Source organism: Oncorhynchus nerka, linkage group LG10 (assembly GCF_034236695.1).
Source record: "Oncorhynchus nerka isolate Pitt River linkage group LG10, Oner_Uvic_2.0, whole genome shotgun sequence".
Classification (NCBI taxonomy): domain Eukaryota; kingdom Metazoa; phylum Chordata; class Actinopteri; order Salmoniformes; family Salmonidae; genus Oncorhynchus; species Oncorhynchus nerka.
In genome coordinates, this window is record NC_088405.1 from 55,923,700 (window position 1) to 55,945,243 (window position 21,544).

The window sequence follows — 21,544 nt, forward strand, 5'->3', positions numbered from 1 at the left end:
AAGAGGGCCACCATTGTTCCTGTTCCCAAGAAAGCTAAGGTAACTGAGCTAAACTACTACTGCCCCGTAGCACTCACTTCCGTCATCATGAAGTGCTTTGAAAGACTAGTCAAGGACCATATCACTTCCACCCTACCTGACAGCCTAGACCCACTCCAATTTGCTTACCGCCCCAATAGGTCCACAGACAACGCAATTCCAATCACACTGCACACTGCCCTAACCCATCTGGACAAGAGGAATACCTATGTGAGAATGCTGTTCATCGACTACAGCTCAGCGTTTAACACCATAGTACCCTCCAAACTCATCATTAAGATGGAGACCCTGGGTCTCGACCCCGCCCTGTGCAACTGGGTCCTGGACTTCCTGACAGGCCACCCCCAGGTGGTGAGGGTAAGTAACAACATCTCCACCTCGCTGATCCTCAACACTGGGGCCCCACAAGGGTGCGTTCTCAGCCCTCTCCTGTACTCCCTGTTCACCCACTGCATGGCCATGCACGCCTCCATCTCAATCATCAAGTTTGCAGACGAAACTACAGTGGTAGGCTTGATTAACAACAACGACGAGACGGCCTACAAGGAGGAGGTGAGGGCCCTCGGAGTGTGGTGTCAGGAAAATAACCTCACACTCAATGTCAACAAAACAAAGGAGATGATCGTGGACTTCATGAAACAGCAGAGGGAGCAGTGACCTAACCGCTGTGTCAGTGGGTTATATAATCAAACCACTAGGCTATCTGCCGCCTGTTTACAATGAGCCTTGCTTTGTAGTACGAGGCTGTTGAAATCAAACACATTGTTCTCTATCCACCTGTGATTGTTGTTTCATGGGTTAACAATACCACAATACAAGTTCTCCCGATACTGTACATCCAAGTAGTCATTTTTTATTCATTTGGTAAATGCCAGTTGACCTCTCAGTGAATACTTAATTTGTTAAAGAACATTCTGCTAAGCTGCCAAAAACATCGATATATTGTGGGTTGCTTGGCAATTAAAATATTTATCTCGTGTTGTGTTCTCATTGTGTTGTGAGTCTCTGTTTGAGACTGCTAGTTTGTTCTCTACAGCGGTGTGCACTATTGCTGCTGAATGTCTTCTCTGTGGGCTGCGTTGGTGCCTGGCTGTGGGCGGAGGGGAGGAGAGACTGGAGCATGGCTCTGCCTGTGTCTCTGTCTTTGTCTCTGCCCGCCGTCATTGATTTGGGCAGAGGAGCGGGGATCATGAGTCACCGGTGTGCCGCGGTGCTCTGGATCCTACCAAGGGGAATTCAGTGTAATGATCTCGCACAAGAGTCGCAAAACAAAAAGCAAAGCCTCAGCTGAGTCCGTGCCAAGTGGCGAGAGAGCCTGGCTTAGCTCCATCCCACTCCCCTCCCCTTGGAGAACGCACTTTAAATCTAGCTGTCATCACCGCTGAAATGGGTTTTATGGTCTCAGCTTCCACCGTTAACAAAGCTTGAAATGTGGGTGACATATCACTGGTGCTATGAACATGCCCCTCTCGCCCCTGGGCCCAGAGCTAGGCATCCCTAGGCCTCTCCTCAATTCGGTCTTCCTACTTTGCCGTGTGTGTTAGTGTGTGTGTGTGAGTGGGTGGGAGGTAGGTTACCTTCATATAAGAGCGGCCATTGAAATGAAAGTTGTGCCAAATGGGGAGACATTGTCTCTAGACAAATAATGACAAAATGACGTGAAAGACGATGATATTTGCTGGAAATTCAGTACAGGCCCAATGCGGTTACTATGTCTTATTTCTCAGCATGCCCATCATACGTTTTTATCCCTACAACTAAAAGGTTGACACGCTCTCTTCCTGTGTAGGTGCCTCTGGTATGTCCTATTACCTGGCTGGCCCTCCTGTGGAGCCAGATTCAGAAGCTGGTGTGTAGAAAACATTATTTGATGACTCCCATAAGCCTATCCTGTGGGTTTGTCCCAGTCTACTGTAAAGCTCCCGTCCTGGGGGTTGGTTCCAGTCTACTGTAAACCTCCTGTCCTGGGGTTTGGTCCCAGTATACTGTAAAGCTCTTGTCCTGGGGTTTGGTTCCGGTCTACTGTATACATCCTGTCCTGGGGGTTGGACCCGGTCTACTGTAAAGCTCCCATCCTGGGGGTTGGTCTCGGTCTACTGTAAAGCTCTTGTCCTGGGGGTTGGTCCCAGTCTACTGTAAAGCTCTTGTCCCGGGGGTTTGGTCCCAGTCTACTGTAAAGCTCTTGTCCCGGGGGTTTGGTCCCAATCTACTGTAAAGCTCTTGTCCTGGGGGTTGGTCTCGGTCTACTGTAAAGTTCCTGTCCTGGGGGTTGGACCCGGTCTACTGTAAAGCTCCCGTCCTGGGGGTTGGTCTCGGTCTACTGTAAAGCTCTTGTCCTGGGGGTTGGTCTCGGTCTACTGTAAAGCTCTTGTCCTGGGGGTTGGTCCCAGTCTACTGTAAAGCTCTTGTCCCGGGGGTTTGGTCCCAGTCTACTGTAAAGCTCTTGTCCTGGGGGTTTGGTCCCAGTCTACTGTAAAGCTCTTGTCCTGGGGGTTTGGTCCCAGTCTACTGTAAAGCTCTTGTCCTGGGGGTTTGGTCCCAGTCTACTGTAAAGCTCTTGTCCTGGGGGTTGGTCCCAGCCTACTGTAAAGCTCTTGTCCTGGGGGTTGATCCCAGTCTACTGTAAAGTACCTATCCTGGGGGTTGGTCCCAGTCTACTGTAAAGTACCTATCCTGGGGGTTTGGTCCCAGTCTACTGTAAAGTACCTATCCTGGGGGTTTGGTCCCAGTCTACTGTAAAGCTCTTGTCCTGGGGGTTGGTCCCAGTCTACTGTAAAGCTCTTGTCCTGGGGGTTTGGTCCCAGTCTACTGTAAAGCTCTTGTCCTGGGGGTTGATCCCAGTCTACTGTAAAGTACCTATCCTGGGGGTTGGTCCCAGTCTACTGTAAAGTACCTATCCTGGGGGTTGGTCCCAGTCTACTGTAAAGCTCCAGGCCATTTGTGTTATTGGTTTCAGTCAAAGGGCCAGGGACATTCCAAAGATCCAGGATAATGTACCGTGTGAAGTGTGGTGAGGAGCCACAGCCATGTGGAGTAGGGGTCTGAGAAGTCAGCCTGGCCACGTATCATGCAGCCACGACCGTAAGCACCTGCTCTCCCACTAAGAGTGGCCCAGGCCCACACTCTAACAGTCTAATGTGTTTCAGTGCCAGTTCACCCCTCAGCCATGGTATCTGAACATGGCCACCAGTCCTCCTCCACCCGCAGCCCTCTTTTTACTGATCTCATTCCCCATTGAGCTCAAATGAGTCCCAGCTGCCGCCTGATCTTTTTTGCAATGGCAGAGCAGTAAATGTACTGTAGTCATAAAACAGCAACAGTCATTGCAGTGACATTGATGCTCAGTACAGTACAGTATGTGCATCTCACTGACCGAATGCACAAGTTGTTTATGAGATTCAAGCGTGTCTTCCGTCTGAGGAGGTGAGGGCTAGCTTTATTCATGCCATCATAATAGCATTGTTCATCTTCTTTGCTATATTATCTGAACAGTATCCAATGAAACGCGCCCCCTCAAGTCTGTTTATGAGAGCGGAATGGCTCACAAAGAACATTTACTCTATACGTATGCAGAGAGAGAGTGATTTCCCATGCTGTGAAATGTGTCTTTTCTAAACATGACTCGTAATTTACGCATACAAGCCCATCTGTACCAGCCTGCACATATCAGCAACAGCCCTTAAATGTTTTGTACATATATTCCTATGATGCTCAAATCTAAATTTCACCCCACACATTTAGCATTTTGGAGACAATCTCTTCTTAGTGTGTCGCCACATGCTAAATGATGGGCCATTTTGCATGTGGGCTCATTACACAACCCACTGTAACGCAGTGCCAAATAAATGCCCATTCAGCACAAAAGAGTGTGTTGTCAGAACAGCAGGATGGATGCTCGGGTGTGCAGGGTTGATATGTATCCTGATGAAGAGAGAACAGCAGGATGGATGCTCAGGTGTACAGGGTTGATATCTATCCTGATGAAGAGAGAACAGCAGGATGGATGCTCGGGTGTGCAGGGTTGATATCTATCCTGATGAAGAGAGAACAGCAGGATGGATGCTCAGGTGTGCAGGGTTGATATGTATCCTGATGAAGAGAGAACAGCAGATGATATATTGCAGAGGGAGCAGAAGGCGAAAATGCTTAAGGAGGGAGCACAGCGCTTTCCCTCTTCTTACTGCTCTGTTCTGCTCTGAGTCAGTGAGGTGTGTGTGTGGTGGTGGGGGGGGGGGCATGCAGGGGATGGGAGGGGCTTCATCAAACAAAGTGTTGTGTCCAGCAACTTTGAACTGAAGGAGAGAAAAAAAAAGCTCAGATGGAAATTAGGCTCAAAATGTATCTCAGCGGTCTGTGAAGTACAGAAACCGTAGGTTGCACACCGGTGAGGCAACTCACTGAGGCATTATTTTGCTTTTCAACTCCCCTCCTCATGCCCCCAGTCACGCCCTTTTTGCAACCCCAGTGATTGATGGGAGGTGTGTCCTTGAGCAGGCCGAGAGGGACCGGCCAAGGACGGGATGCGGCTATCCAATTGTTCAGACAGATAAACAAGGATATAAATGTCATTTACGGCACATAGTGATCGATGCCAACAGCCCCAATGCCAGGAAGCATGCTTAAAAGCCCATCTCATTACTTAACCTCAGCTTTTTGGAGTCACTGGATGTTTTTGTTGGATAGGGCCACCTTTCTTTCTTCCCTGTCTCCTATGTCCCGGTGTCTTCCCTTAATTTACTACCCCTGCAGGCTCTGTCCCTCTTTCTCTCTCTCTCTCTCCCTCTCCCTTTCTCATGTACTCCTCTCATCATTGTGTCCTCAACGTCTGACATCATTTCACTAGTTATATTGTGATCTCCCTTCATTCATCCGCGATCGTTAAGTGTCAGAACTCAGAAGGCTATTTCATTAGCAAGAGTTAGGTTAATTGCATGTCTGATCTCAGTGTCTGTGATAAGATGCTACAGTGTTTTGGTTTACTGATGCACTCATAGGTGTGCTTTCATTAGCCCGTGGCTTCTCAACCACAGGCGTGTCGCAGGTGGAGGTTCTGTTACTATCAATGGTTGAGGAAAGCAATGAACATCGTATGACGGGGAGTCATTTGAAGACGAGCTCACGAGCCACCCAAATAGGGATACATTGAGTAACTAAATGTATGTGGCACAGCTGACGCTACAACTCTGCTCTCACTACTGCATCGACCGTCACGGCTACTACTATTAACGTTAGTAGTAATATTAACACACATATCACGATGATGACCACAATGGGATTGGAAGATGATGATGTTGTGGACTAATTTATCTATGATTCCCCTGTTCGTCTCCAAAGTCCGCTTAATAGAAGGGGTGTTTCCAATGACTATTAAAGCATAACGAGCCGGCCCTTATTTATGACTCATAGCTTCCAGCTGCACTCGTTGGAAATGTCAACAATCTCTTGATGATGACACATATCAGTTTTGAGGGATATAAACAAAATATTTGAGATACTTCCACAGGCATTCAATCCCTTGTCTCAAATTAGATCTGCATATTGGCACACGTGAGGTCATGTGTTAAATGGGAAGCACGCGATGAGTAGGAAGCATTGCAAGGCGACACAGCATGTGTTTTTGGTTTTGGTTTATTGTCTCAAGAAGGAGCTTTCATGACAGCAGTGGCCGTTGAATACAAAAATGAGTGCAGATTCAACACAATGCACCGTGCTTCCCTTGTAATGTTATAGTGAGAATGCTGCGCAGTTGCCATGGAACCCTTTGTTGCTAAGCAATGAGTCGATTATTCCATTTTTTTTATATCAGAGGCAGAGTGGTATTTTCTGTGCAATGGCGTTATCCAGTAAATTTGTTTTCAGTTTGCAATTGACTGCATCCATGGACACAAACCTCCCAAATAATGCAATTACACCAGAGTAACATGAAATGGGCACAAATCAGAGTACAGCAACATCAACTTCCTTATCATCTACAAAGAGTACTACTGCAGTCACCACCTGAGAAATAGCAGTGTGATATGACAAGTAACCCATTTCACGAATCTACATATTACCTCACTGTATCTATGTATATTTGTGTTCTTTGTAAGGCATTATAAAACACTGTCCTTTTTCTGGTGATCAACAGCAAAACAGAGGGTAGAGTCAGTGAAAAGCCAGTTCATGGTGTGTACTGCATACATACACTACATGATCAACGGTATGTGGACACTTGCTTGTTGCCATAACAGCCTCCAGTCTTTCTACTAGATGTTGGAACATTGCTGTGAGGACTTGCTTCCATATAGCAACAAGAGCATTAGTAAGATCTGGCACTGATGTTGGGTGATTAGGCCTGGCTCGCAGTCGGCATTCCAAATCATCCCAAAGTTGTTTGATTGTGTTGAGGTCAGGGCTCTGTGCACACCGATCTCGACAAACCATTTCTGAATGGACCTCGCTTTGTGCACGGGGCGTTGTCATGCTGAAACAGGAAAGGGCCTTCCCCAAACTGTCTCCACAAATTTGTAAGCACAGAATCGTCTAGAATGTCATTGTATGCTGTCAAGTTAAGATTTCCCTTCACTGGCACTATGGAGCCTGAACCATGAAAAACAGCCCCAGACCATTATTCCTCCTCCACCAAACTTTAAAGTTTGCTCTATACATTGGGGCAGGTAGTGTTCTCCTGGCATCCGTCAAACTCAGATTCATCCGTTGGACTGCCAGATGGAGAAGTGTGATTCATCACTCCAGAGAACGTGTTTCCACAGCTCCAGAGTCCAATGGCAGCGAGCTTTACACCACTCAATCCAACGCTTGGCATTGCGCATGGTGATCTTAGGCTTGTGTGCGGCTGCTCGGCCATGGAAACCCATTTCATGAATCTCCTGATGAACAGTTCTTGTACTGACGTTGCTTACAGAGGCAGTTTGGAACTCGGTAGTGGATGTTGCAACCGAGGACAGAGCCTTTTCATGTGCTACACGCTTCAGCACTTGGAGGTCCCGTTCTGTGGCCTACCACTTTGCGGCTGAGCCGTTGTTTCTTCTAGACATTTCCACTTCACAATAACCGCACTTACAGTTGACCTGGGCAGCCCTAGTAGGGCAGAAATTTGACAAACTGACTTGTTGGAAAGGTGGCATCCTATGACAGTGCCACGTTGAAAGTCACTGAGCTCTTCAGTAAGGACATTCTACCATATTTATACACCTGTCCACAACGGCTACAGCTGAAATAGCCAAATCGACAAATTTCAACGGGTGTCCACATACCTTTTTGTATATATAGTATACGTATCAAACAAGGTTGAACTGCCTCTGTGAGCATATTCCGGTCGGGGTGGTTTGGGTGGGCTTCATCCTGACACATTTAGGTCCTGATGTTTTAATGTCACAATATCTAATCACCAACATGCCTCCCAACACCAGCCCTACCATCAGCCAAATCAAACCCGATCCACCTCGAAACCATCCCTTTCTCTGGCGTGCAGATATACTGCACCTACTGCGAGTGATTCCCTCTCAGTCCCCAACCTCCTACTGTAAAGCAATTTGAGATCATTATTATCGTCTTTACCTGTACGACAGAAAACACTGCCAGGGATAAAAACATGCTGAGGGGGGGATTGTTGCCCCTGAAGAGGGAGCCAGTCTAAACGGCCCCAACCACCTGAGGTATTCCTGAAAACACTGGCTGCGTGTTTCATGGAGCATCTCCCAGGCTTCCAGGGACGGGGCCCTCTGTTTATTAAAAACCAAACCTAGGCACTCCAGAGATGCCACCTGCTTTGCGTTTGTCATTTAAATATGGACACAGATGATGGGGCCATCTGGCTGCTGAGTGTAAAAATGGAGGAAAATAACACACGTTTTGAGAAAGCAGTGGACCTGCTCAGAGAAGCCCAAAAGCACTACATACAGGAAGTAGAGGGAGTAGAGGCAAAATGTCAAACAAAGAAAGGCAGAGAGGAGTGAGGAATCTGTGTGGAGGGGTCTAGTATGCAGCTCTATTGACAAATACACTTGTTTTTCTCATTCACTGGTACTGTCCAAAGATGATTATTCTTCAATGGCAGACACAGGAATGTAGTGCTAATGTTTCCCACCCTATTCTATCATTGCATGTTAGTGAACTGTGATTGTGTTATTGAAATATTTCGGAAAGTACTCATGCTTTTTTCAATGTTTGCTCTCAGGATTGGATTTATTGTTGGTGTGTGTCTGCATTAGCATTGATACTAACCTCAGCGGTGATGAATTGCAGGTTGTGCAGTTACTATGCTTCTTGACATAGGGACCACACCCACCGTTGCCAATAGATGCATCAGAAACTCACAGCCTTTATCAAAGACACTGAGATAAACAACTGTAAAACTGTGGATTAAGAACATCCATTCTTCTCCTGTTAAATTAAAACTGTGGCAAAGTGGTAGAATTTGTTTGGTTCCTTGAGGGCTGTGCCTTCCTTGGTAGGGGGGAAATGTGCTGAGATCAGAGAGGAGAGAGGAAACTGGCAGACAATCAAAGATCAGGAGATGAAGTTCCTGGATGCTGGACGTTGAGTTGGATCCAAGCCTGACTTTAATAAAGACTATTTTCTATACTCCACACTCCTTTAATATGCCACATCAATACCTGGCGAGTTATGGGACTCAGCTGGAAGTAGTCCCTACTCCGGCAGATCAGGTCAGAGTTTGTCGGCAAACAGCATCAGGTCACGCCAGTCAGTGGCTTAGGTGCGGCTTATTTGAGAAAGCAGTGGAAAGTGCTGACGCACTGTGATGTGATAATTGCTAATAGTAGTTGGGGTTTGGCTCTGGACATCGATGTTCCCCCATCTCTTTTTCACTCACTCACACACACACACACTGGTGGAAAAAGTACCCAATTGTCATATTTGAGTAAAAGTAAAGATACCTTTATAGAAAATGACTCAAGTAAAAGTGAAAGTCCTCCAGTAAAATACTACTTGAGTAAAAGTCTAAAAGTATTTGGTTTTAAATATACTTAAGTATCAAAAGTACATGTAATTGCTCAAATATACTTAAGTATCAAAGTAAAAGTATATATTAATTCAAATTCCTTATTAACCAAACGGCACAATTTTCTTGTTTTTTTTTATTTACAAATAGCCAACACTCAGACATCCTTTACAAATGAAGAATCTTTGTTTAGTGAGTCTCCAGACCGGAATCAGTAGAGATGACCAGGGATGTTCTCTGTTTAGTGAGTCTGTCAGGGATGTTCTCTGTTTAGCGAGTCTGCCAGATCAGAGGCAGTAGAGATGACCAGGGATATCCGAGCAAGGGTAGCATTCCAGAGGGACATCAGAGACTGCAACGTTCTCTGCTTCACGGAAACATGGCTTACTGGGAAGACGCTATCCGATGCGGTGCAGCCAACGGGTTTCTCCACGCATCGCGCCGACAGAAACAAACATCTTTCTGGTAAGAAGAGTGGCGGGGGCGTATGCCTCATGACTAACGAGACATGGTGTGATGAAGGAAACATACAGGAACTCAAATCCTTCGGTTCACCTGATTTAGAATTCCTCACAATCAAATGTAGACCGCATTATCTTCCAAGAGAATTCTCTTCGATTATAATCACAGCCGTATATATCCCCCCCCAAGCAGACACGTCGATGGCTCTGAACAAACTTTATTTAACTCTTTGCAAACTGGAAACCATTTATCCGGAGGCTGCATTCATTGTAGCTGGGGATTTTAACAAAGCTAATCTGAAAACAAGACTCCCTAAATTTTATCAGCATATCGATTGCGCAACCAGGGGTGGTAAAACCTTGGATCACTGTTACTCTAACTTCCGCGACGCATATAAGGCCCTGCCCCGCCCCCCTTTCGGAAAAGCTGACCACGACTCCATTTTGTTGATCCCTGCCTACAGGCAGAAACTGAAACAAGAGGCTCCCACGCTGAGGTCTGTCCAACGCTGGTCAGACCAAGCTGACTCCACACTCCAAGACTGCTTCCATCACGTGGACTGGGACATGTTTCGTATTGCGTCAGATAAAAATATTGACGAATACGCTGATTCGGTGTGCGAGTTCATTAGAACGTGCGTCGAAGATGTCGTTCCCATAGCAACGATAAAAACATTCCCTAACCAGAAACCGTGGATTGATGGCAGCATTCGCGTGAAACTGAAAGCGCGAACCACTGCTTTTAATCAGGGCAAGGTGACCGGAAACATGACAGAATATAAACAATGCAGCTATTCCCTCCGCAAGGCTATTAAACAAGCTAAGCGTCAGTACAGAGACAAAGTGGAATCTCAATTCAATGGCTCAGACACAAGAGGCATGTGGCAGGGTCTACAGTCAATCACGGACTACAAGAAGAAACCCAGCCCAGTCACGGACCAGGATGTCTTGCTCCCAGGCAGACTAAATAACTTTTTGCCCGCTTTGAGGACAATACAGTGCCACTGACACGGCCTGCAACGAAAACATGCGGTCTCTCCTTCACTGCAGCCGAGGTGAGTAAGACATTTAAACGTGTTAACCCTCGCAAGGCTGCAGGCCCAGACGGCATCCCCAGCCGCGCCCTCAGAGCATGCGCAGACCAGCTGGCCGGTGTGTTTACGGACATATTCAATCAATCCCTATACCAGTCTGCTGTTCCCACATGCTTCAAGAGGGCCACCATTGTTCCTGTTCCCAAGAAAGCTAAGGTAACTGAGCTAAACGACTACCGCCCGTAGCACTCACTTCCGTCATCATGAAGTGCTTTGAGAGACTAGTCAAGGACCATATCACCTCCACCCTACCTGACACCCTAGACCCACTCCAATTTGCTTACCGCCCAAATAGGTCCACAGATGATGCAATCTCAACCACACTGCACACTGCCCTAACCCACCTGGACAAGAGGAATACCTATGTGAGAATGCTGTTCATCGACTACAGCTCGGCATTCAACACCATAGTACCCTCCAAGCTCGTCATCAAGCTCGAGACCCTGGGTCTCGACCCCGCCCTGTGCAACTGGGTACTGGACTTCCTGACGGGCCGCCCCAGGTGGTGAGGGTAGGCAACAACATCTCCTCCCCGCTGATCCTCAACACGGGGCCCCACAAGGGTGCGTTCTGAGCCCTCTCCTGTACTCCCTGTTCACCCACGACTGCGTGGCCACGCACGCCTCCAACTCAATCATCAAGTTTGCGGACGACACAACAGTGGTAGGCTTGATTACCAACAACGACGAGACGGCCTACAGGGAGGAGGTGAGGGCCCTCGGAGTGTGGTGTCAGGAAAATAACCTCACACTCAACGCCAACAAAACTAAGGAGATGATTGTGGACTTCAGGAAACAGCAGAGGGAACACCCCCCTATCCACATCGATGGATCAGTAGTGGAGAGGGTAGCAAGTTTTAAGTTCCTCGGCATACACATTACAGACAAACTGAATTGGTCCACTCACACTGACAGCGTCGTGAAGAAGGCGCAGCAGCGCCTCTTCAACCTCAGGAGGCTGAAGAAATTCGGCTTGTCACCAAAAGCACTCACAAACTTCTACAGATGCACAATCGAGAGCATCCTGGCGGGCTGTATCACCGCCTGGTACGGCAACTGCTCCGCCCTCAACCGTAAGGCTCTCCAGAGGGTAGTGAGGTCTGCACAACGCATCACCGGGGGCAAACTACCTGCCCTCCAGGACACCTACACCACCCGATGTTACAGGAAGGCCATAAAGATCATCAAGGACATCAACCACCCGAACCACTGCCTGTTCACCCCGCTATCATCCAGAAGGCGAGGTCAGTACAGGTGCATCAAAGCTGGGACCGAGAGACTGAAAAACAGCTTCTATCTCAAGGCCATCAGACTGTTAAACAGCCACCACTAACATTGAGTGGCTGCTGCCAACACACTGTCATTGACACTGACCCAACTCCAGCCACTTTAATAATGGGAATTGATGGGAAATGATGTAAATATATCACTAGCCACTTTAAACAATGCTACCTTATATAATGTTACTTACCCTACATTATTCATCTCATATGCGTACGTATATACTGTACTCTGTACTCTCATCGACTGCATCCTTATGTAATACATGTATCACTAGCCACTTTAACTATGCCACTTTGTTTACTTTGTCTACATACTCATCTCATATGTATATACTGTACTCGATACCATCTACTGTATGCTGCTCTGTACCATCACTCATTCATATATCCTTATGTACATATTCTTTATCCCCTTACACTGTGTATAAGACAGTAGTTTTGGAATTGTTAGTTAGATTACTTGTTGGTTATCACTGCATTGTCGGAACTAGAAGCACAAGCATTTCGCTACACTCGCATTAACATCTGCTAACCATGTGTATGTGACAAATAAAATTTGATTTGATTTGGATATTCTCTGTTTAGTGAGTCCTCCAGATCAGAGGCAGTAGAGATGACCAGGGATGTTCTCTGTTTAGTGAGTCCGCCAGATCAGAGGCAGTAGAGATGACCAGGGATGTTCTCTTGATAATTGTGTGAATTGGACCATTTTCCTGTCTTGCAAAGTAGTCAAAATGTAACGAGTACTTTTGGGTGTCAGGGAATATATGGAGTAAAAAGTACATTTATTTTCGTTTATTTATTTGTATTTTTATTTCACCTTTATTTAACCAGGTAGGCAAGTTGAGAACAAGTTCTCATTTACAATTGTGACCTGACCAAGCTAAAGCAAAGCAGTTAGACACATACAACAACACAGAGTTACACATGGAGTAAAACAAACATACAGTCAATAATACAATAGAAAAATAAGTCTATATACAATGTGAGCAAAGGTGGCGAAGTAAATACAATATAGCAAATAAAACACTGGAATGGTAGATTTGCAGTGGAAGAATGTGCAAAGTAGAAATAAAAAATAATGGGGTGCAATGGAGCAAAATAAATAAATAAATACAGTAGGGGAAGAGGTAGTTGTTTGGGCTAAATTATAGATGGGCTATGTACAGGTGCAGTAATCTGTGAGCTGCTCTGACAGCTGGTGCTTAAAGCTAGTGAGGGAGATAAGTGTTTCCAGTTTCAGAGATTTTGTAGTTCGTTCCAGGCATTGGCAGAAGAGAACTGGAAGGAGAAGCGTCCAAAGGAAGAATTGGTTTTGGGGGGGTGACCAGAGAGATATACCTGCTGGAGCGCGTGCTACAGTGTGTAGTGAAGTAAAAGGAAAAATAATAACATATAAATAGTCAAGTAAATTACAGATGCCCCCTCCCTCCCCCCACACATACACAATAGCACACAATAGAGTACACACAAGTACGTACAAATGCATGCACGTGCACACAATCATCTGATTTGAGATCCTGCTTCTTCCATTTTCAGATGCCACTTATGTACAAATATTCACAAAAAAAATCTCAAAATTTGTTTCCGATGTGAAAACATTAATTGATAGAAACATTGTATCTCAGGCTGCAGTTGTCGAGGCGATTATTTAGCTTCAGCTCACGAAAGTGCTGCTGCAGGTAAGTGCTTTTATTTTGAGAAAGCCACGGTGGCAAAGTGGATCCCTCTGTTTCATTGAAGCAGGGTCAAAAATATGCAGTGAGAGAGAGAGAGATCTTTGTGCTTTCTGTTTACAACCAGCGAACGAATGTACTTTGACATCTCTGGGGAAAATTGTTACTGGTTGCCTTCACAAAGCGCAATGGAAAATGGCCCCACTTTTTCCTCTTAAAAAAAAAAGAAGATTGATCAGGAAATATGACAAAGCTGCAGGGCATTTAAGAGAGAGGTGGTCTGCCGTGGTAACATGGCAGCTAGAGTTGGAGGAGAGGGGGAAAGAAAATAGGATTACAAAAAAATAAGAGATGTGCACTCTCAGTCAAGAAGAGAAGAAGAGATAGGAGAGATGTGCACTCAGTCAAGAAGAGATAGGAGAGATGTGCACTCAGTCAAGAAGAGATAGGAGAGATGTGCACTCAGTCAAGAAGAGATAGGAGAGATGTGCACTCAGTCAAGAAGAGATAGGAGAGATGTGCACTCTCAGTCAAGAAGAGATAGGAGAGATGTGCACTCTCAGTCAAGAAGAGAAGAAGAGATGTGCACTCAGTCAAGAAGAGATAGGAGAGATGTGCACTCAGTCAAGGAGAGGTGTGCACTCAGTCAAGAAGAGATAGGAGAGATGTGAACTCTCACTCAAGTGCTGTGCTGCTTAACATTTCAGGGCCAGTATTAGGAGAAACATGGTAATTGGCAGATCTTTCCAGAGTTGGCCGGAGCAAGAGTCATCTGCAGATTATTTGACGGAAGGAACGAAAGTAAACAAACAATGGTCATGGATTTGAGACAAACTCAGAAAATCACTGTTTTCATTGTTTAAATTTGCACAAATTGGAAGGGATTCTGAGAAGCAGTTACAGACACCATACTCTCAAGACCATCTTTCACAGTCCTCTCTCTCTGTTTCTTTGCCTGTGTGTTGTGTCTCTGGAGGGAAGCTGGAACACCTTTGGCTGGATGAGTTACAGGGACAGCCTCCTTTGCCTGGCGTGGTTTGAGAGATATTTTGTTCAATGCCCAACGTTGCAGTGCTTTACAAAATGTCCTGTTGTGTGTTTTGTGGGTAAACCACCTCTGAAATATTAATGCAACTAAGAAAACATTTCTGTTGGCAGCAAGCCAGCCATTTCAAAAACCCACAGGCAGTAAGTTTCTCCGAAGCAAATCTGTGATTCACACCTGATAAAGTGGACAATGCCCAGGTAACTGTTCAAGCAAATGTCCCAAGTGTTGGTCTGTGAGAAAAAAAATCATAAGTGCAGATTTTTTCTCGTAACAAAGTAAGAACTTACTGGACCGTAATGGTTACTTTGGAAGCTCTCAATTGTATGAAAGATACTTGAAACAGGTGTTGTAGTTAGACAATGCTTCATTTCATTTGAACAGCTTATCTGCTTATCTGTAGCTGCACAGTACATTACATGTACATACAGAACATACAACAGCTGTATGGAAGAGCCTTTGTTGCCTACGCCGCTCTTAGCTCAAGGGAATTGTAGTTCCCCTAAAATACACAGCTGTAATAAACCTGCATTGAACCCAGTGTTGGAGATGTTTCTTCCCCGGCCACTGCTAAAAACAGGAAGAACCTTTTGGAGACGTCCCGAAACAGTTGGGACTCAGCCTTTTCTGTGAGCATTTGGTCATTGTTTTTGTGGTCACAATTCCTTCCTCCTTCACCTGATCATCATGATTCAGTGGTCTGCTGACTGGGAAATGACTCATTCATCCCTTGTGGGGTTGACACAATTCCTTCCTCCTTCACCTGATCATCATGATTCAGTGGTCTGCTGACTGGGAAATGACTCATTCATCCCTTGTGGGGTTGACACAATTCCCTTGTGCAGAAATGTTGTAATTGTTACAAATCAAGGAGTGAACATTTGGAGTGTGGGGGGGGGGTGTCCTTGCTTTGAGCTCCAAAGTTGGCGCTGCATGAATTATCACCAGATGTTGTGAAGGTGAAAAGACCCACAGTATGACCCACTCTTAATGTTTGTGGATGAAACACGTGTATCCATTGTAATGCCAGGTTACAGATTTAGCCACGTTCTGTTTCTATCACTGACGTACTGTGTGCAGATACACTGTTTCCTCCTCGTTGATGCTCCTATCCAGAGAAATTCACAAGTTAGGTGACATTCAGAGTGTGTTCTTTGTATCAGTACTGTCAGTATGTCTCTGTTGTTTTCCAGAACACTGCACTTGACCTCAACCTCTAGACAGAGAGCTCTTCAAGTGCCACTTTGACCATTCCACTATTTCAGCGTCATTCTTTGACACGACCTCGCAACCTCTCAACCTTTCAGATGATGGATAAACAGTATATCTGGACAGGTGCAATTATGTTAAATATGCACACATTTTCAAAGAAATTACAAATTGAACACTGATAATGCACAAGATACGCAGGTTTTTCCTCGCATCCTGCCGTCCCATGTTCAGCACAGCACTTCTTAAAACTAAAGATTCAGCATTCGCTTTGAACAATACAAAATGACAACTGCTATTTCCTATGGGCGTGAAGGTCAACCAGTATATTCTAATATCATTGATTTTAACAACAGTTAAAGCACTCCCCGGGGCATCTGTAGAGGGTTGACTAACTCCACACTACGAAGGCAAAGGACAAATTTAGTACATTTGTCATACACAGTACTTGAGTATATTTGTGGTCAGTTTGAAACCTTTTTTGACCTGCCATTTGCTATTACTTTCTTTATAGGCCCACGCACATAATGTTGTTTTTATTTGTTGTTTTATCTGACTCAACACAGATCTAGTGTCCGTTCTAAAATCCAGGTTGCTCTAAACTGCAAGATCTGAATAGAACCAAAAATGTAGGAATGTTGCCTTTAAAGGTCCAATGCGGCCGTTTTTATCTCAATACCAAATCCTTTCTGGGTAACAATTAAGTACCTTACATTGATTGTTTTCAATTAAAACGGTCAAAAAGAACAAAAAAATAGCTTATTAGCAAAGGGCAGTTTCTCAAGCAAGAATTTTGCTAGGACTGTCTGGGAGTGGTCTTAGTTGGGAGGGGAAAACTGAAAATGAGCTGTTATTGGCAGAGAGGTTTGTAACTGTCTTTTCTTATTGGGCTATTAACTAATTTACCGCATGGTGATGTCCAGGGCCGTATCCAGGGTATCTGATACAGTCTCTGAGTGAGAGTGACCCCCTGGAGGTCAGCGCCCCCTTGGGCATGTGCCCTGCGTCTCCAGTCGGAAATTCGGCCATGATTACTACACTAGACTAACTAGACTAATTTACCAATCTAAAAAACTGTCAGTGAGTGACATATAACAAGATGAAAACTGCTGATGCACAATAAAGTTTTGAAATTGCACCTTGTGTATTCTACTATTCTCACTCTCAACTGTAAATTGAGACCCCGATTGAGGTCCTCCCAAAAGATTGGTCAAATAATAATACGGCATCCTCATATGTAGTTATGACCCTAGTGATGTCACCCCATGGAAGGCATCATTCCAACCCAACAAAACAGGCTGAAATTTCAGCCCGTCTTTTCAAACAGCTCATAGACTAAAAGTGCACTATCATTATTTTCACAATTTTACAATATTATTCCAACCTCATAGTGTGGAAATATAAACACTGCTCAAAAAAATAAAGGGAAGACTAAAATAACACATCCTAGATCTGAATGAATGAAATATTATTTTTCTTTACATAATTGAATGTGCTGACAACAAAATCACACAAAAATTATCAATGGAAATCAAATGTATCAACCCATGGAGGTCTGGATTTGGAGTCACACTCAAAATTAAAGTGGAAAACCACACTACAGGCTGATCCAACTTTGATGTAATGTCCTTAAAACAAGTCAAAATGAGGCTCAGTAGTGTGTGTGGCCTCTACGTGCCTGTATGACCTCCCTACAATGCCTGGGCATGCTCCTGATGAGGTGGCGGATGGTCTCCTGAGGGATCTCCTCCCAGACCTGGACTAAAGCGAGACATGATGTCCCAGATGTGCTCAAATGGATTCAGGTCTGGGGAACGGGCGGGCCAGTCCATAGCATCAATGCCTTCCTCTTGCAGGAACTGCTGACACGCTCCAGCCACATGAGGTCTAGCATTGTCTTGCATTAGGAGGAACCCAGGGCCAACCACACCAGCATATGGTCTCACAAGGGGTCTGAGGATCTCATTTCGGTACCTAATGGCAGTCAGGCTACCTCTGGCGAGCACATGGAGGGCTGTGCGGCCCCGCAAAGAATTGCCACCCCACACCATGACTGACCCACCGCCAAACCGGTCATACTGGAGAATGTTGCAGGCAGCAGAAAGTTCTCCACGGCGTCTCCAGACTGTCACGTCTGTCACGTGCTCAGTGTGAACCTGCTTTCATCTGTGAAGAGCACAGGGCGCCAGTGGCGAATTTGCCAATCTTGGTGTTCTCTGGCAAATGAAAAACGTCCTGCACGGTGTTGGGCTGTAAGCACAACCCCCACCTGTGGACGTCGGGCCCTCATACCACCCTCATGGAGTCTGTTTCTGACCGTTTGAGCAGACACATGCACATTTGTGGCCTGCTGGAGGTCCTTTTGCAGGGCTCTGGCAAGGCTCCTCCTGCTCTTCCTTGCACAAAGGCGGAGGTAGCGGTCCTGCTGCTGGGTTGTTGCCCTCCTACGGCCTCCTCCACGTCTCCTGATGTACTGGCCTGTCTCCTGGTAGCGATACTATGCTCCATGCTCCATGCTCTGGATACTACGCTGACAGACACAGCAAACCTTCTTGCCACAGCTCGCATTCATGTGCCATCCTGGATGAGCTGCACTACCTGAGCCACTTGTGTGGGTTGTAGACTCCGTCTCATGCTACCACTAGAGTGAAAGCACCGCCAGCATTCAAGTGACCAAAACATCAGCCAGGAAGCATAGGAACTGAGAAGTGGTCTGTGGTCCCCACAGAACCACTCCTTTATTGGGGGATGTCTTGCTAATTGCCTATAATTTCCACCTGTTGTCTATTCCATTTGCACAACAGCATGTGAAATGTATTGTCAATCAGTGTTGCTTCCTAAGTGGACAGTTTGATTTCACAGAAGTGTGATTGACTTGGAGTTACATTGTGTTGTTTAAGTGTTCCCTTTATTTTTTTGAGCAGTGTATAAAACATGTTTCTGACTGCACTGGGCCTTTAATTATTCACTTTTGACATTGCTGAATATCCACACACTTTTACATCCCTTTCACTTCAATGTTTACGTTTCTTGTAAGGAGAAAGAGGTAGGATGAGATACTCAAAGATTACATGATTTGGGGGGCGAGAATATTGACCGTGAAATTAGCGTGATGTACCTGAATCTCATATGGATTACAATTTTATGAAGTTTAAAGAAACATTTAGTCAGATTTTATATGGCTGTTTAATGCCTCCCAAAAATTGGATTTGACTATTCATCAGCCTCTGCAATTTTTATGATTTTTGTTCCACCAATTTGTTCTTACTTTAAAGTCTGCAGCTTTTTTTTGGTCACATTCCACATACTGTATGATAAAGGTCAATGGGTTTAAGTAATGGTCAATTTTCTTCATGCCCATCTCGATACCGTCAGTGGTCTCTTCCTGCTCGTACGAGGCTTGTTCCCACAGTGACACATTTATGACAGTTTTCCCAAAAATGTCTGATTCACTCTGCCACATCAGAAATGTCCACGTCCAGTCTCATATGTAATGCATCTAAAAAATAAAATACAATGATATCCTGATAATATCCTGATAATTATTGAGATAACCCAGCATGTGAAGATAAGAAAATAATCAAATTATCTTAACATTAATAATAGTTTATTACATTTGTAAAACGCTTTTCATTATACAGAATAATCTCATAAGATAAAAGAAAAACCAAACAGAAAAAAACATGCCTTGCTTATTGCATACTACTTTTGCAAATAAAGTACATTATAATCTGTGTACGTGTTGTCCTATGTTATGTTAGACGTGTATTTTTGGCCCAGTGTGAATAATGGTGTGAATTTGTTGTGTGACTGTACTGGCTCTTGTGTTCCCTCAGGTGCCCCAGTCATCGTAGGAATGAGCATCAACATCGCTAGCATTGACTCCATCTCAGAAGTGAACATGGTGAGTTACAAACCCCTTCTCTTACAGTAGCACTGTCCATATAGAACATCGACTCAATGTGTCCCTTTTCATTTATTAGGGTTCGTGGTTAAAGCATGATGCACCCATTTTATAAACTACTATTTTGATCAATTAATTTGTTTCAATGTACAGTATACTAAACAAAAATATAAATGCAACAATATAAACGATTTTACTGAGTTACAGTTCATATGAGGAAATCAGTCAATTGAAATAAACTCATTGGGCCCTAATCTATGGATTTCACATGGCTGGGAATACAGATATGCATCTGTCGGTCACAGATACCTTTAAAAAAAGGTAGGGGCATGGATCAGACAACCAGTCAGTATCTGGTGTGTCCCACTCCTCTTCAATGGCTGTGCAAAGTTGCTGGATATTGGAACTGGAACACGTGGTCGTACACGTCAATCCAGAGCATCCCAAACATGCTCAATGGGTAACATTTCTGGCGTGTAAGCAGGCCATGGAAGAACTGGGCCATTTTCAGCTTCCAGGAATTGTGTACCGATACTTGCGACTTGGGGCCGTGCATTATCATTCGTAAACATGAGGTGATGGCGGCGGATGAATGGCACGTCAGTGGACTTCAGGATCTCATCACGTTATCTCTGTGCATTCAAAGTGGCATCGATAAAATGCAATTGTGTTTGTTGTCCATAGCGTATGTCTGCCCATATCCCCACCGCCACCATGGGGCACTGTTCACAACGTTGACATCAGAAAAACGCTTGACCACAAAACGCCATACATGTGGTCTGCGGTTGTGAGGCCTGTTGGACGTACTGCCAAATTCTCTAAAATGACATTGGAGGTATCTTAAGGTAGAGAAAGGAACATTCAATTCTGGCAACAGCTCTGGTGGACGATCCTGCAGTCAGCATGCCAATTGCACGCTCCCTCAAAACTTGTTGCGTAACAAAACTGAACATTTTAGAGTGGCCTTTTGTTGTCCCCAGCACAAGGTGCACCTGTGTAATTGTCATGCTGATTAATCAGCTTCTTGATATGCAACACCTATCAGGTGGATACATTATATTGTCAAAGGAGAAATGCTCACTAACAGGGATGTTAACAAATTTGGACACACAATGTGAGAGAAATTCTGGAAAAATTCTGGGATCTTTTATTTCAGCTCATGAAACATGGGACCAACACTTTACATGTTGCATTTATATTTTTGTTCAGTATAGTATTGAAAATATATATATATATATTTCTGTACTTCATCTTCAATAAATTTGCAAAACAAATTGAAATAACGTGTTCACTTCTTGTGTGTAGATGAGTGACATTTTTTTAAAATAAATGTTTAATTCAGGCTATAACACAACAGATCGTGGAATAAGGGGTATGAATACTTTCTCAAGGCACTGTATGACCTCGGGTGTTGTATTTTTGTTCGGTGTATTTGCAATGCAATAATACCATTTCAGTCAATCATATTTGGCCTGGCAAACATTGGATAACCATAGACATGTTGTGCATCTGATTTACTTGATTATGTTACGTATTTAACTTCTGTTTATTAGAGCGCGGTGAGAAATCAGGCTCAGTCTTTAAAGAAGACAACATGGCTGGTGTCTCTGAAATGACATCATTCTGTCTCTCTGCTCGCCGTTGTATTTTCTTTTCTTTAATGTGGCACAGACACTCAAGAGTTCACTCCCCCCACAAGCCAGAGGAGCTTTGTTTTTTATTCTGGATTTGTTCTCCCTGTAATGTTGCCATTTCGAATCACGAGAGGATTTTCACCCAGTTTCAAGCAATAGCACATTTTATTTTTAATTTGTTAGAGGTAGTCAATCATGTACAAAGCTGTTTTCTTTATTTTTAAGAGCACATGAG

At 44.7% G+C, this 21,544-nt stretch overlaps 1 protein-coding gene across 1 annotated transcript in view; it reads left to right on the top strand.

The window, feature by feature from the left end:
• Nucleotides 1-21,544, top strand: part of LOC115135668 (gamma-aminobutyric acid receptor subunit beta-4-like) — a 59,189-nt gene that overhangs the window by 15,528 nt on the left and 22,117 nt on the right. Inside the window, exon 2 of the mRNA XM_029670571.2 lies at nt 19,608-19,675. Coding sequence (XP_029526431.2) covers nt 19,628-19,675 — 48 coding nt within the window. The 5' untranslated portion in view covers nt 19,608-19,627. The remainder of the gene's footprint in view (nt 1-19,607; nt 19,676-21,544) is intronic.